Below are 16449 nucleotides of genomic sequence, written 5' to 3' on the forward strand. Positions count from 1 at the left end.
GGGCGCTCGCTGATGACGTCTGCGTGCAGTTTGATAGTGATACATGCCTGTGTAAAATGCCTTTATTGCCTTATATTACATAAAATTTATCAAGCGGCTTTTGGAAAACATTACAGTGTTGACTAATAGAAAAATGTGTGTTTGCTGTTACTGTCACCTTAGTAGATGTAATACATGGTAGAGCCAAAGACATTTGTGTCTTATTCATCCAGTCTATGGTTTTATGTGATTAATTACATTCTAACATTGGCAATATATTTTAGAAACGTAGGTTCCTCATTCAGAAATTAATCAACAAATTCTCAGAAGCCCTAACAAAAATGAAGTCAAAATGGAACAAAACTCTCTTTTTACTACAGAAAACTGACTTTGAATTTGTGACATATTGTAAATCATATTTTTAATCAATAATTTTTAATCGAAAATTGTTTGTGAAATGTTTGCATACTAAACGAATAGATGTAACTTAGTAAGTTGCTTAGCTGTTTTGAATGAAACTGACGGTTGATCTAAATCAAGTTTTGCTACATAGTAAATAGCTAGCAATTGACTTTATGCCCAGCTGCACTACTTCCTGATCTTCAGCCAGCTCCTTGTTTCCTGTCTGCCATTATTGGCCAAATTGATTAATTCAGGTGTGTCTGATTATTGTTGCCATGACTACTGAGGTCAAGCACACCTGAATTAATCAATTTGACCAATAATGGCAGACAGGAAACAAGGAGCTGGCTGAAGTTCAGGAAGTAGTGCAGCTGGGCATAAAGCCCATTAAAATCCTTCAAATTGAATAAAATAAATAAGCAGGACACATGCCAGGCCACCCATTTCAGGCTGGAAGTGAATACAAACTATATGTTATCTATAACAATGTTAGGCTATATAACTATATGATAACATTTTCTCCTTTTTTTTTTTTTTTTTGCTATAAGAAACACAGTTACAGCAGTCAGGGAAAACTATCATAAAGAGGTCATCGATCAAGAACCCAAATAAAGCAAACAATGATCACAGTAAAGGTGAGATTAAAACAAAACATCACATCAACATCTAAACCTCTGTTAATTCTCACACGCCTGACTGGCATAAAGTCAAACTGGTTAGTAGCCCAATGAAGCAGTTAATACTATTTGTGGAGCTTCCATGTCCAGTGCCCCCTGGAAAACACCCTGCTAAAAACGTAAAACTTTTGTAAAACTTTCACAAATTTAGTGAAAGCCTACTTTGGTGATTTGCAATTTAGTTTCTCAACTCAGGATGCACCATTTCTCCACAGGCTTTTACCATGGCAATGGAAGTAATCATTAGGGCATCAAAATAGGTAGTAGGAGGAGAGCGCTTGGCTTCTGGGATGCGACTACCACCAATCAGAGGATACATGGATCGGTTATTGGGTAAATTAACCAATGACATTAAATGCCATTAAATTTAAGCCCTCTAAATCTAGGAGCATCTCGATTAAAACCGGCCCCAGGCCGCCACACTACTGTTTCGAAGAATTCTTGAAAACTTGAAGAGTTTGCTGGATTATCTGTATAGTTATCATAGTTATTACAATCCAATGTACTGTTTTGCATGAATGAGGATTTGTGTTGTACGGATTTTGTTGTGTTTGCGGTAGGTAGTATGCCATACGAAACCGTTGCAATTGAACCTGCATTAACGATGACATTGGGGCTTGACACGTATAATGGTCGGGTTGTGGTGAGATTGTAGCATTAGAGATTGTGGTTAGGTCACATCAAGGGTTTATGCCACTGAACTATGAGGAAGGAACAAATCAGCAGCAGGAGTGATCTCAAGCCCAAAAGAAAGAAAGAAACACTGATGTAGACGTCAGTAAACTGGGTTGAGTTGAGTGGAAGACGGAGGAGAGTAAATCTGGGACGTCAGAGTCACTGTCGAGCCCTCTTGAGGTGTCGTGGGCTAGTGGACGAAACACTGAGGACGGAAGGTGCCCACTTGAAGACCCTAGAGATGTCCCCATCTCAGCTCAATCCAGACGGTTGTCAAGCTGATCCTCTGGAGAGACCTCACTGTGGTTGATCCCGGGAGGCAGCATCCCAGCCGTTGTGTGTGCTGACGCGCCAGGAAATATACTTCAGCCGTTAACCCCAGACAGAATTCACATCACCATATGGAAGGAAGCGTAAATGGATGGAGACGCAAGCACTCGTCTCGAGTTACTGTCAAGCTACGTCTTAGTTGGGGATTACCACCAAAGGTCACATGACCATAAACACTAAAATAGTGTCTTTGAAGTGACCATTCAACTCGATCTCACAGCAATTCGTACGAGTTTTACGAGGAAGCTAATTCGTATGAATTCATACGACCTCTCACTCGCACAATTTTTTACGATTTTTGCTAATATTTTAGGAGTTGCTCAATTCGTAGGAATGACCTGACCCTCCCCCTAAACCTAACCGTCACTGGAGTTTAGACAAATTGTACGAATTCGGATGAATCAGCCACATTTTACTCACTCACTCAAATTGGTCGTGAGATAGCGTTGGACCATCACATGTACTCTTTGCTAATGGACTTGTGGATGGGCCTTTCATGAAGGGATTTTGATGTACACTTTTGTTCGGAATGCCCCTAACAGTTAAATCTCACCCCTCCACAAATGCACAAGTGATAAACCCTACAGTCAAAGTCTGAAGACGTTGATTTGATTTCAGAAGCCTGGGTTATTAAGAAGTATGATGGGAGGGACCGTGTTATCACTTAAGTTGTTTAGTGATATGAGAAAGTAAAACCAAACCAGGAACAAACTCTGTATGATCTCTCATATCTTATCTGTTCACTCTCCTGAGAACAGTGTTGAGGTAAAGGTAAGAACATTTAAGAAATAGAGTTTGGTAGATTAACTACGATTTTCTAAATTTAGATTTTCTGGTTATGTGTTGCTTACATTAAAAAAAAATGCATGTTAACACATCATGTTGTGCTTTCTGACATAATACACATTCTCTTTTAGCATCCGTGTCTTTCAGAGATGAAGTTCATTTGTTTGACCCTCCTGATTATTAGCGGAGCTACAGATTCAAGATCAGGTAATTATTTTAAGTGTTGTGTTCACATGTATAAGAAAGAGGGAATGAGATTTAATAAGTAACTTATGTATGGGACAATGTACAGTGAGCTGGGCATTCTCCAAATGGAATCATTTTGCAATTATTACTGGTTCATTGTAAATTATCCTTATTATATACCAAATAAACAAACAAATATACATCATATATCCTTGTCAGAATTTGTATATCCTTTTTTATATATTTTTATAAAGTTTAAACAGCAGACCAAACACATGCATGTAGAAAACTAGCCTACACTTTAATGAAAAAATCAAATATTGTAAGCAAAGATTTTAGCTTATTGAAGCTGAGCGAATACAGAGCTGAAGTCTGGAAGGAGACAGAGCCAACATGATTTTTTTTTTAGGAAAAGTGTGTCTTGTGTTGTGCAAGTATTTTAATATAAATTGTATTTTAAAGGGATTGGTATTGTAACTTTCACAATATGTAAAATAAATCCCCAGGACGTGTATATGAAGTTTTAGCTCAAAATACCCCACAGATATGCTTATATAGCATGTTAAAGTTGTCACTTTTAGAGGGTTTTGCAAAAAACACCGTTTTGTGCTGGCCCTTTAAATGCAAATAATCTGCTCCTCTCGACGCAGTGGGCGGAGCTTCAAGACTGTGTGTTAGCGCAGCTCCGATTACCTCACACAGACAAGCTAAAATGTCAGAAACTCTTCTGCCTTTTATGTTTAAGCCGGAGTCAGACAAAGATGGAGAAACTAAGAAGAAGTGACAAACATGTAGAATGCAACAGGACATCTCTGAATGGTTAGTTGATGAATGTATGTTGCTGATGTGGAGATAATGAATATGCTCTTCAGTTAGCATATTCTGTCAGGATAAACTGTTGTGAGATGTTCCTCTCCTCAATATGGACTACTTGTTCCCGGGGGCGGGGTTTATGTAAATTTTAGGGTTAATGATGTCACTAACCGTTCCTACCAGCCATTTCTTTTTTCTACCAGCCGTTTGTTATAGTCCAAAAAAATGTTTTCTTTAAAATCAAATATCTCCCTTTGTTTTGTACTTTGAGTGTTGTAACTTTGCAGATGTTGTTTATGCTCAAACAGCAAAGTCACACACTAACTAAGGCCCTGTTTACACAAGAACGCTCACGGATGAAAACGTAAAAATATTTTATCGGATGTGGCTTTCGTTTACACGGCGACGGCGTTTTTGAGGCTTAAAAACGCAAAAAAAGTGAAACAACCCTCCAGAGTGGAAATCTTAAAAAAAAAACGCTTCAAATTTCACACACTTTTGCGTCACCATTTGTACGCGGATTTCCCACCCAAAGCGCTCATGTAAACGCAGAATAAAAAGTGATAACGCAACGCCACTTTTGCGTTTTCTCTTCAGAATCGTTTCCGTGTAAACATAGCCTAAATTTAGAAAAGTGAAATCATAATCAGCCACCCCTTTAACTGTCGTAAATTTGTAGAAGAACACAAAACTTTTATAACATGCAGTTTAGTTCTGCTTTTTTTTTTTCTCTTGCAACAGTATGAAGTAGTAGGACATTTACACTGACCCAGCACTGGGTGTGTTTAATGATAATACATTGACCCAGCAGCTGAGTTACAGTACATAAAAACTAACCAGTACCTGGGTACAAAACCCATTAAAATGAAACTTTGGGTTAAAAAAATAACTCAGCATTTTTAGAGTGTGATATTGATTGTGGTTCTTGTCAACAAACAAAAACAGGCTTATAGTTCACTCGATGAACGTTCTTCCTGTTGATTTGTAGATGTTGTGGGACATCCTCCAGTGATCACTGTAGTTGGGTTTGATCGTTCAGGAGGGTTTCATCTACAGTGTGAATCTGAAGGTTGGTCTCCTGAACCCGATCTTGAGTGGCTGGACAGTGAAGGAGTCGGTTTGAGTTCAGAAACTACAGAGACACACAGAAACACAGATGGATTCAGTGTCAAACACACCATCATTGTTTATCACAGTGGCAAGATTCACTGCAGAGTCAAACTGAGACATCACATGCTGGAGACACTGATCAATACCACAAGTAAGTACTGACACTTTTAGTGTGCAATTTATGGTTATTTGATATAGCTGGATAGAAAAACTGATAATCAATAATTCAGTGCATTAATGGATCATTGTTGAATCAAACCAAAATAAATGTTTGACAGGAAAGTGCTTAGTGAAAGTCACAGTTTTGTTTTACAGGTAGCATGTTTAATCTCTGGTGGACAGCAGCCATCCTGTTTTCAGTTATAGTTGTGCTCAGTGGTTTTGCTGGAATACTGTTAACTGTGTTCCTTCATAAATACAGAGGTATTTGAGTTATTATGTCATTATTCATTTAAAGTCTCTTTTCAGCCACACAATAACTAATCAGTATGTATTGTCACAAGGGAAAGTGCATATCTTAGACTTAGATCATTATTTGGTGACCAGGGCTGCATTTCTCAAACAAATCATAAGTAGATCAAAGAAGCATTCCCAGATAGCAACATTATTTCGTCCCAGATCCGGCCCACATCTGGTATATGTGAAATGTGGATCCGGCTAACATGCTGCGTGTGGGCCAGAATGTGGGCTGTGTGGGCTATCGTGTTGCTATCTGGGTTCGCAGCAAAATCCCCAGTGTTAAGTCAACACTGAAAAGTGTGAATTATATAAACTCTGAGCAGAGTGTTAAATGAACACGGAAGCAGTGTTTAAGTTAATGGGATAATTAAGTGAATATTGGAGTCATGATTGAGCATTATTGAAGACACCTAATGTTAACAAGCAGAATCGCTGAAGGAGAAAATCATAACTGGTATGTTACCATTATGGAGATCAGTGTTTGCTTTAGTTGGGCTCTTGACCCTTAACTGTTGAGTCATTAAATTTAGATGTTGTTTGGCTGCTGTACTTGAGTTATAACAGCTAGATGAACAAAGAGAAAAGGTGATATGATGGTCAAGAATTAATGTATGAATCTCAACAATGGTGACAAAAAGATGACCTCTAAACATAAGCTCATTATTTATTCATACAGCAATGCATGATGGGAGCCATGAATGAGATTTGATTGGTGGCACCCAGAATACATTGCAAAATGCTTTATAATGGTCACCATTGTTGAGATTCATAAGCTGATTCATGATTTCTCAAAAAACAACAAAAACCCAGTTTTGTCTGTCATTTAAGTTTTAAGAAATTATTTGGATTACATTGTAAAAGTTTAAAGACAGTGCTGTTATAATCAATAAAGTAAATTTAACTCTGAAATTGGGTGAAAATGATAATATTAAAACACAACAAACACCATCAAATAACCTTTTTCTCTTTGTTCATCTGGCTGTTATAACACAGGTACAGCAGTCAAACAAAAATCTAAAGTTAACGACTTAAGGGTCAAGAGCCCAACTAAAGTAAACGCTGATCTCCATAATGGTAACACACCAGTTACGATTTTCTTCTTCAGAGATTCTGCTTGTTATCATCAGGTATCTTCAATAATGGTCAATCATCACTGAAATATTCACTTAATTATCCCATTAACTTTAACACTGCTTCCATGCTTTTGAATTAATCAATTAATTAAGTTTTTTATCTCAAATAAATTTTCAGTACACTGTGTTTTATGGATACCTCTGCCATGGAATAAAAAAAATCTAAAATGTAATCGCACTTTTTTCCTGCAATTCTGATTATTAGCATATAAACTTGCATTTTTTTAATTGCAAGATATAGCCTCAAGTTGCAATTAAATTTAATATTGTTTGATTTTGACTTTCTCTCTATTCCAATTATAATTTTTGCAATTCTGACTTTATATCTTACAATTTGGATTTTTTTTTCTCTGAAATTTGACTTTATATCTCGCAATTCTGTCAGACAGCCAAAGTTGCACAGAAAAAAGTCTAGATTTTTATGATAAAAAGTCGCAATTATCTTTTTTCATTAAGAGATTTTATTTTTTTCCCCCTTTTTGTATTTCGGCTGAGTTTTCTATTTAATTATGTTTTCTCTTGTCTTCATTATTTGTTTTTTCCAGAACACAATCAACTACAGACTGAGAACAGGAGAATAAAACATGGTCAGTTTTGCATCGAGTGGTTTTTTGGCTCCACGTCATGTTTTAAAATCATCTGCAGACTTAGCTATGGATTATCCCTTCATTAATTATGAACTCTGCTTTGCTCTGCAAAACAATTGACACACACTGTCTCTTTATTTATAAACTAAAGGAGATAGATTTGATTTTATGGCAATTTAGATACACATACAATTTTTACATTGTATATGTATGTGTATTTAAATGATTTAGTTGCTAGATATAACTTTTAATATTTGATTTAATTGATTTAATATTTAGATTTTTGTTTATTGAAAATTGTATTGTTTAAATGCTCTTTTCTCTTTCTTTATTCTGAACTTTCTTTAGAACTTGACAAACTTTTACAGAGTCAGAAGATACCAAAAGGTGAATTTGTTTTATATGGCTTTATTAAATTATGAATACATTAATTTTTTGCAAAACAATTCATTAATACAAAGTGCGTAACTATATTGAATTCACTATAGATTTATGTGAAATGTTAACGTTTTTTGATTTTGTGACTCATATAAAAAAAAAAATTATCTCATTATTGATGAATTCTGTTATTCATACTTAATTTCTGTTTATTGATGATCACACATTCAGAAACAGACATGGTAAAAAAAAAAAAAAAAACTCAAGTTTTATGAATTCAATAATTTATTTGACCAAATTCATGGTCATGCTATAATTTAAGCCATAATTTAAAAATTTTACCATTTAAACTTGTAAATGTAACTAAAGAAATCTACACAAATAAACTCAACACAAGTAGGGTAGAAACCAGGGTTTGGAAATTGGTTGTCCTTGTTGGGGTGTGAAGAATTATATCATAACTTATTAAGTTAGCTATGATGACATGATAATTGTGTAGTTTATATCATATTAGATTGCATTACAGTAGTAAAAGTCTAGTATTACATCAGATTATGTTACCTCAATACACCAGTCTTTAAAGTAGATGTAATGCTGTAAAATATTAATATTTTATTATTTACATATATTTTTATATATTTCAACAGGGAATGCGACTCTGGATGCCGATTCAGCTTCATGTCTCTGTGGGCCTGAAGATGAGAAAGAAGTGATACATGACAACACCGCACCATACGAAGGTAAAGATTGAAAATGATCTTAATGGTGACGATTGATGCATGTTCAGGGTGTATTTTAATATGAAGTGCATGTGATGAAGCAAACTAATAGGCATTTAGCAGTGGTCACACATCTGGCCAGTATTTTTAAGAGAAACTTTATTCATTTGTTAGTTTAGATCCTGATTGGTGTATAATCTCCACTGAACCTTTGATCATCTGTGATGATTTCTAATGAGATAATACTTAATATCCTTAGAAATTACTTATTTGTAAATATGTTAAATGACATAAATGACAGTAATATTAAGCATTTGATGTATAAACCTGAAAATGAGTGAGCAACAATTCTGTATTAATTGTGGTTTCAATTTTTAAATTCATCATAATGAAGTAATAAATTCTATTGACAGCTTCTCCTGGCCAGGAACTTCCTAATTAGCTGAAAAGACATCTGACCGACGTGCTTTTAAGTTTGACTTCTAAAACTGATGATAATACAAAAACGTATGCAATGCAACAAGATACTAATTTACATAATGGCACAATGTTTTGTTAATAAACGAGTCCAAAGGAAATATGTACAATATTGTAGGCGATTCAATTAAAAATAAATTTGTGTAATAAATATAGGCGAGGGAATACTTAATGCAAGTTCACGGTCTTAAGTAAGTTAACTCTGAGCATGTAAATGTTTTTATCATGCATGTATTGAACAATACCTAAATGTGATGGTAAAATACACCAAAAATATTGTCTAAAACTCAAATGAATGTTTGTGTCAGCCATGGGAAATTTCAATATTGTGTTATTTCTATTCTTGCCAGATGGTGGCGCTAACTATTTACTAAGTCTTGATTGTTTTAATCCAGCGTATTTGCTGTCCTCGCTGATTATCTGTATTTACACTGAAGCAATTGGTTATAAAGGTCTGATTTTTTGTTTGTTTTCATATTGTAAAAAGATTGTAAATATTGTGAGATTGTAATGAAAATAATATAGTATATAACTTCTATAGTCCATATGTTAATAAATCATCAAATGTTAACTTTTAGATTCTTAGAATTCTAAAAAAGAACAAAAATTATGATGACATTTTCAAGCCCCATCTGTACCTGTGTTGGGAAATAGGGGTCACACAGGGGTCAACTGGTGTCACATTATTCCCATTATTAACAAAACTGGATTGATGGGAACATTTGATTGGAAATGATTGGACGAACATATTTTGGTATTGACACTTTCACAGAAGATATATATATACATATATATAATCACTTTTATTATTGATTGATATCAGGATGTGAAGAGAGTTTCAGCTATAGTAGGCCTATAACTAAAAGTGTTCATGAAAAACATTGCCTATACCTTTAATTAATTTTCTCTATGCAGTATTTAAATTTTTGTTTATAATGCTGTAAAATTACTACAAGTTGTGAATAAAACAAGGAATGTGAGAAGCATCTGATCTTCTTTGATTAGGATCTCCACTAGTGATAATCTGATGACTTCTAATAGGTTCAGAATTAGCATATTTAGAAATGAATTATTTGGATATTTGTTGAAAACTTAATGTAATAGAAACCTGAAAGTGTGTGTGCAATAATTTCTGACCTAATCATTATAACTCATATCCATTCTGATTTCAGTTTATTCTGGCCAAGTTCTTCTCAAAAGCCATATCACATGGAAAGAGTTTTGAATTTTGACTTTTTAAGTTTAGGGGTGGGTTCATCTGAAATTGATGATAATACAAAAATATGCAGGCTGCAATGCAACAAGATTTCACAGTCTAGTAGTCAACAGTTTTATTCAATAAATGAGGAAATATATGCAAAATATTCTGTGTGAGTGATTCAATTAAAAACTAAATTTGTATAATAAATGTCCTTGAGGGTTACTTACAATGTAAGTTAATGATATTAATCAAGTTTATTAATATCATTATTATGATATGGTTCATGTAATACATGTTATGAAATTAAGATTAAATTATCTTCTATTTGACAAAACTCAAATTAACTTTGTGTTATTTCTACTCTTGCCACATGGTGGCGCTAATAATCCAATATATTTGGGATCAAATCAAAGACTCTTTGCTGATGATGATCTGTATTTATAATAAACCAAGTGCTTATTTAGTTTTCGGTAGTCCATATTTTAACAAATCATCAAATATATATCTTTTATATTCAGAAAATTCTTATAAATATGACCCATAACAAATTTGAATTTAATGAATATATTTTCTAGCCCCACCTGCTCGGATAGCGGATTAATTCCTCAACTGGGTTTATTAATCTCATTATTATCAATGCTGTCACAATCATGTTCTCTTTAATTGTTTCTGTCTGCATTAGTTCTAATTTGTCATTATTGTTTCTAATTAGTTAATTCTTGTTCAGCTTTTCATGTTTAGTGTCCTCATCTATGTGTATTTATGAGATGGTCCTCACTGCAGAACACAAAATCCAAGGGGAGGAGTTGGATCTGGACCTTACATGTACCTAAACCTACCCGTCTCTGCTCCCTGATCCTGACTCCACCCCTAAACCTATTCGTCTCCGCCCCCTGATCCTGACTCCACCCTTAAACCTATCCGTCTCCGCCCCCTGATCCTGACTCCACCCCTAAACCTATTCGTCTCCGCCCCCTGATCCTGACTCCACCCTTAAACCTATCCGTCTCCGCCCCCGATCCTGACTCCACCCCTAAGCCTACCCATCTCCGCCCACTGATCCCTAACCCCACCCCTAAACCTACCCGTCTCCGCCCCTGATCCCTAAACCTGCCCATTTCCACCCCCTTATCCCTAACCCCACCCCTCATCCTACTCATCTCCACCCCCTGATCCCAAACCCCACCCCTAATCCTACCCATCCATACCCCCTTATCCCTAACCCAACCCCTAAACCTACCAGTCTCCACCCCCTGATCCCAAACCCCACCCTTAATGCTACCCATCTCCACCCCCTTATCCATAACCCCACCCCTAATCCTACCATTCTCTGCCCCGTGATCCTTAACCCCACCCCCCAAACCTACCCATCTCTGCCCCCTGATTTTTTGTCAGGTTTGTTTGTCAATCTTGTGCCGGTTGTTCTTGAGTTTGTTATTAAAGACTGTGTATTTTATAATCCCCATTATGTCCTTTCTACGGCCATATATCTACGTATGTAAAATACTGAATATGTGGTGTGTGCTGATTGAATATACATTTTTTTAAATTCATTTTTAATTTTCATTGATTTATTACTACAGTGCCCCTAGAGGTAGCCTACATGGTGGTGATAAAAAAGTGGGAGAGGAAACACCAGGGCTTTTGCGAGTGAACGCAACGTTTCTCAGTTAGTGGAACACAACAGTTTTGAGAGAGAACATTTTTTTGTATCTCCTTCTTATTCTCCTTTTTTAAGGGTCAAGAGCCCAACTAAAGCAAACACTGATCACCATAATGGTGACTTAAAATTAGATTTTCTCCATTAGTGATTTCACCTAGTTCGCACTTGTCTAAAGTAATTGGTTACATCTACAAAATAAGCCTACAATAGCAGAATTAAGCCCTGCTAGTTTACATGCAGTGAAAGTAGGCTACAATAAACCTACTACATTTACTACATTTACATTTATGAATTAGCAATTAATACTACTAATAAACGGGAAATTACTTCTTCACTGCTGATTCCTGGTGGTTTAGAGGAGAGTTACTCCGAGTTCGCCCCCTGTCGTTTCACAGAATAGCACAACGGCGAGCGCGTCAAGTATAAATGCCTCGTCCGTTTGGAGACTCGCGCTCTTGCGGACGCGTCGAGTATAAACAAGGCTTTACACGCGACCCTAGGGCGTCATCTAACTGACGCTAAAGGGTGGCTAAAGCGTCAGATATTGAAGCATGTCAAAACGCCTTGGGATGAGACTGGGCTGATTAGCCTATTTTGGAATTGAAAAGGTTTTCTAGTGTGTGTGAGTTTTTGGGGTCACCATTATGCTAAAAAAAGTGCCTGTTGTGAGGTTTTATATATATATTATTCGATATATTGAAATATATTAACACAATATATAATCCTGTATATTTTCAAATATACTGTTAAACCATTTCATATATTGATCATTGATATATGGAAATATATTGTCGTTTCATGAGGGGTGGCACATTGTGATTTAACTTTCCAATGAGCTCTTGTTTTTTAGGAGGTGTATAAAATGTAGGCTACACCACAGAAAAATGCCATCAAATGTATTTCCTATTTTATTCATCCACGTGTAAGTTTAGAAGGGACTGCATACCGCAGTTGATTTAGTGTGGTGTGTGTGTGTGTTTGTTCAGATTGGAGATGTTAATCTTTCCTCTGAATGGATGGAGATGTGGAGATTATCTGACAGACTGCTGATCAAACTGAAGCCAGGACTCACAGCACACACACGGGACTTCTGGACAGGTGATTCAGAAAAACTCTTACATAATAGAAGATCAGGATCATCACACTAGACGTGTCATGTGTGTGAATATGTGAGCTGATGACAATTCTCCATATACAAAATCGGCGATGTGAATATTTTGATGTGACTCCTCCCTCCTGTTTATCCATTTTAAATTAGATATCTTCAATGTCATATCTTAACAGATATTTTATCTTTATCATTATTCTAATTCACAACTGTTTTCAGTCAAATTGTTATGCTGATCATATAATATGGAAAGAAAACCCTTAAGCAAAACCAATAAAATCCTAAATTAAAATCAACCAAACGCTCTGTGCCTAATATAATATTGCATGAACCATGGAAAACAAACCGGATTAATCTCTTATTTGTGGCCTCATCGAACCCTGTGAGGGTTGATGACAGCTGCAGTGTTTCGGAAAGAGGAAGGGCCAACATGTGCAGGAATAATCATATTATGATGACCAGAAGTATATAAGAGCTGATGTGAGCACGTGTGTTGACAGAGAGCCTCAACACACACACACAGAGACAGAGGAAAGACCAGCAGCCAGGTGAGTGCATCTAAAAAAAGTGTAATATTTTAGCTATGGAAAGTTTTTATATCATATTGTGGCGTTGATTTTGAAGAAAGAGAGCACATGCAAACACACCTATCAAACAATTCACAAAAGCGGTGTAGGTTTGAAATGATGAAACAATATATTTGTCAAAAAGATATTGTTTCTGTTTGTTGTTTCTATAGTCTGAGCCCGTTCACACCTAGGACGATAACTATGATTCTTATTCGTTCATTTTCAGAACAATTTTTTTTTGTTTTTTGACAGTCAAACAGAATCCACCCGAGTTTAATGAGCTGAAGCATTTAAACTGGCAGATAATATAACCATGTGTACGCTTATAATATATATGTGTATAGTATAATCTAGTCGGTTGGTGTGTACCCTAATAGCTATTGCTATCTTTATTATCATTCTTGTGTGAACCAGGGAAACTCAGTTCCTAAAGTTTAGCTCCAAAACATCTGTGGCCGGTTGCATAGTCAACGATTTTCTTTTTCTTCACGACTGGTCATAACTTGCATAAAAAGGTAGATTGGTCTCATTTGAATCTGAAAAGAAAGAATGATTAGCCATGACAAATTGCTAGTTCTTAATGGTCAGACCGTTTATTAACTTGCTATGTTTGTAATAATTGTAATAATCCTGAAAATCTTGATTGGCTGGTTCGGGAGTGTTTAATTGAGGTTGGATCTGAACTCTGCAGGATAGTGGCTCTCCGGGAACTGAGTTTGACCGGTGTGAACGATCCTGATGAACTAAACCCACTTAAACTGACTTCATATTAGAGGCAGACCGATATATCGGCCGGCCGATATTAGGCATTTTCCATAATATCGGTATCGGCAGTTATAATGGCCGATAAATGAATATTTAAAAAATAAAATAAAAACGGATGAAACACGCTTCAATCATCTCTCCTTGGCCTGTTATATTGAAAATGTATGTTTTACAATTTGCTGTATGATGTTATCTATTGCTAAATTATGGCTCATCATAGACTAGCTAACCACAAAGCTAGCTAACGCCACTATCATCAGTGGAAGACCGCTAACGTTAACATTAATGAGCTTGAAAACCACAATGAACTTTTTCTGCCTAAATAAAGTAATTATAACTGTATTTATAGCTAGCATATCTCTAGTTACAGTCCCTGCATTGTAAAATGTAAGTTATACTTGCGAGGAGTGATCATTTAGACATAGAGAAAAAGTATCAAACGTATCTTGTGCAGAAAAGTTAGCTTTTCTTTTACACATCTGTGAAATCCAACAATATTTAATAAAAAAAAAAATATCGGCCGATATCGGAATATCGGATTTTAAAACACAAAAATATTTGTATCGGTATCGGCCTTCAAAATCTTTATCGGTCGGGCTCTACTTCATATATCCCCTAATTACCTAAACAGTGATTTTTTTTTTAAAAAAAGAGCAAATGTAGAAAATTTAGTGACACATTAATCAGTTGCAGCAGAGAAACTATTGTGATGCTCTTGAGCTCATTTTCCTATATTATAGCGCAGTAAACCCAAGCAGTGAACTCTTTTGTGTTTTATCTTATAAAAGGAACATCAAGCTAATTCTGCTTATTGTGCACTGACCTTCATCTAATACGATTAATGGAGAAGCCCTCTGGACAGCAGATTAAAGGGGACTTGATCATTGTAATGGGGATTAAAGGAGCCTGGACACTGACAGCCTAGAGATTTATAATTATTATTATACACAGTCTATTCATCTGGTCAGAACAGATGACCTATGTGTTCCCTTTATAAATGGTTTTCAATTCTCAATTCTTCCAATGAATCTTTAATCATTATCAAGCTTTGGTGGAAATGCAATGCAATGCAATGCAATACAATGCAATGCAAAAAGAAATATATATATATGTTTTGCTTCTTTTTTTGCCAACTTTTGAATACCAATCTCTTACAGATCATCATAAAACAAGTGTCCAGTGTACTTGCCATTATTTCTATTGAGGTTATGGAGAACTCAAAGCCTAACGCGAGCAGCAAGGTTGCCACACGTGTCGTAGGGCCTGGCGGTGGCCAGACCAAGTTCAAACAGAGGTCAATGCGGCAATTCAAGAGCAAACCTCCCAAAAAGGGTGTCATTGGGTAATACTTTTATTTTTTTTTAAATACTTTAATGCCTTTAGTTTGGCCTTGGATAGATCTGCAGGTTTTATCTGACTTAATATTATTAATGCTGTCGTTCTCAGATTTGGTGAAGATATTCCTGGAATGGAATGGTTGGGAACTGGTATGTATATTTTTTCAAAAGTAAAAAAAAAAAAAAGTATTATTAAATATTATGTACTCTCTACTATCTAAGTCTTTTGAGACTTAATGATTAAGATTATGTGCATGTCTAATCATATTCTTTGTCACAGACTTTAACGTGATCTGTCCGTGGGAGGCATACAGTCACCTGGAATTACACGAGCTGGCCCAGTATGGCATTATATGAGGTCACTTCCTGTTCCCACATCCCACTGAATCAGCAACCAGCGAATGGTCATGACAACATCCTGCACCTTAATACATCAATTAAATATTCAAATTTAGAAATATATTTTGGTCGAAGTTTGGTTAGTCTTTAATTATTAATTTTTAATAATTAAATGGAATTAGTTAATCTACCTCTTCAAACTCACTCCGTCACCAATGCTAATTTCACATAACTCATTCTTCTTATTCAACTTTTTTTACTTTAACATTTTACATATTAGTATTGTCATATTGACATATAAAAGGCGTTTTAGGTGCCACTTCTTGAGTTTACTTCCATTTTACTCTGCAAACAGCAATGTACAAAATGTAGCAGCTGCTGAATCTTTTTAATGATGGATGTATAGGTTTTCATTGTGTCTGAATGTGTCAAAAATTTGTTTGGCGTGGGGTCTCGGCATCTGACCATAGTGCGATTACTGGGAGCTGCTCTCTGTGAGTGCCCGGCCCAGTTTATTGGCCTTATGATGCCAGAGAGCCATATGAGAATGAGTCCGACTCATTCCCGACAGCACAGAAAGGATTTGGACATCAAATAAAGCTTGATTTTTTTCATACTTTTCAACAATGTGTCAAGAGTAATTCCTGCTTCTTCAACTGCTAATCAAATACAAACTTAAACATGCACAATATGCAGTCTGTAACATGTAGCCAATAAGCAGAATGTGGTTTCAAATTACTTTACCCTTTAAATGTT

The 16449-nt window shown here is 35.7% G+C and overlaps 2 protein-coding genes across 8 annotated transcripts; both read left to right on the top strand.

Moving 5' to 3' along the window:
• Nucleotides 1-2635: 2635 nt before the first annotated feature.
• On the top strand, nucleotides 2636-12651 carry LOC120489535 (butyrophilin subfamily 1 member A1). Of its 6 annotated transcripts, XM_089128810.1 has the most exons (9): nucleotides 2819-2834; nucleotides 2981-3056; nucleotides 3781-3854; nucleotides 4837-5109; nucleotides 5274-5381; nucleotides 7096-7137; nucleotides 7486-7524; nucleotides 8163-8255; nucleotides 8648-10198. In XM_089128810.1, exons 3-9 carry the CDS (start codon nucleotides 3797-3799, stop codon nucleotides 8674-8676), a joined length of 642 nt encoding a protein of 213 aa, XP_088984936.1. In that variant the 5' UTR covers nucleotides 2819-2834; nucleotides 2981-3056; nucleotides 3781-3796; the 3' UTR covers nucleotides 8677-10198. The 6 variants fall into 6 exon arrangements, with proteins under 6 accessions (XP_039542376.2, XP_039542372.2, XP_039542375.2 ...); XM_039686438.2 differs by lacking the exon at nucleotides 3781-3854 and having other exon boundaries at nucleotides 2645-2828; XM_039686441.2 differs by lacking the exons at nucleotides 3781-3854; nucleotides 8648-10198 and adding an exon at nucleotides 12562-12651 and having other exon boundaries at nucleotides 2648-2834.
• On the top strand, nucleotides 12571-16449 carry LOC120489539 (rod cGMP 3',5'-cyclic phosphodiesterase subunit gamma). Of its 2 annotated transcripts, none has more exons than XM_089128812.1 (4): nucleotides 12571-12673; nucleotides 15175-15359; nucleotides 15464-15504; nucleotides 15635-16449. In XM_089128812.1, exons 2-4 carry the CDS (start codon nucleotides 15226-15228, stop codon nucleotides 15709-15711), a joined length of 252 nt encoding a protein of 83 aa, XP_088984938.1. In that variant the 5' UTR covers nucleotides 12571-12673; nucleotides 15175-15225; the 3' UTR covers nucleotides 15712-16449. The 2 variants fall into 2 exon arrangements, with proteins under 2 accessions (XP_088984938.1, XP_039542381.1); XM_039686447.2 differs by lacking the exon at nucleotides 12571-12673 and adding an exon at nucleotides 13143-13231 and having other exon boundaries at nucleotides 15635-16448.

Source organism: Pimephales promelas, chromosome 3 (genome assembly GCF_988280905.1).
Source record: "Pimephales promelas chromosome 3, fPimPro1.hap1.1, whole genome shotgun sequence".
In the NCBI taxonomy this organism is placed as follows: domain Eukaryota; kingdom Metazoa; phylum Chordata; class Actinopteri; order Cypriniformes; family Leuciscidae; genus Pimephales; species Pimephales promelas.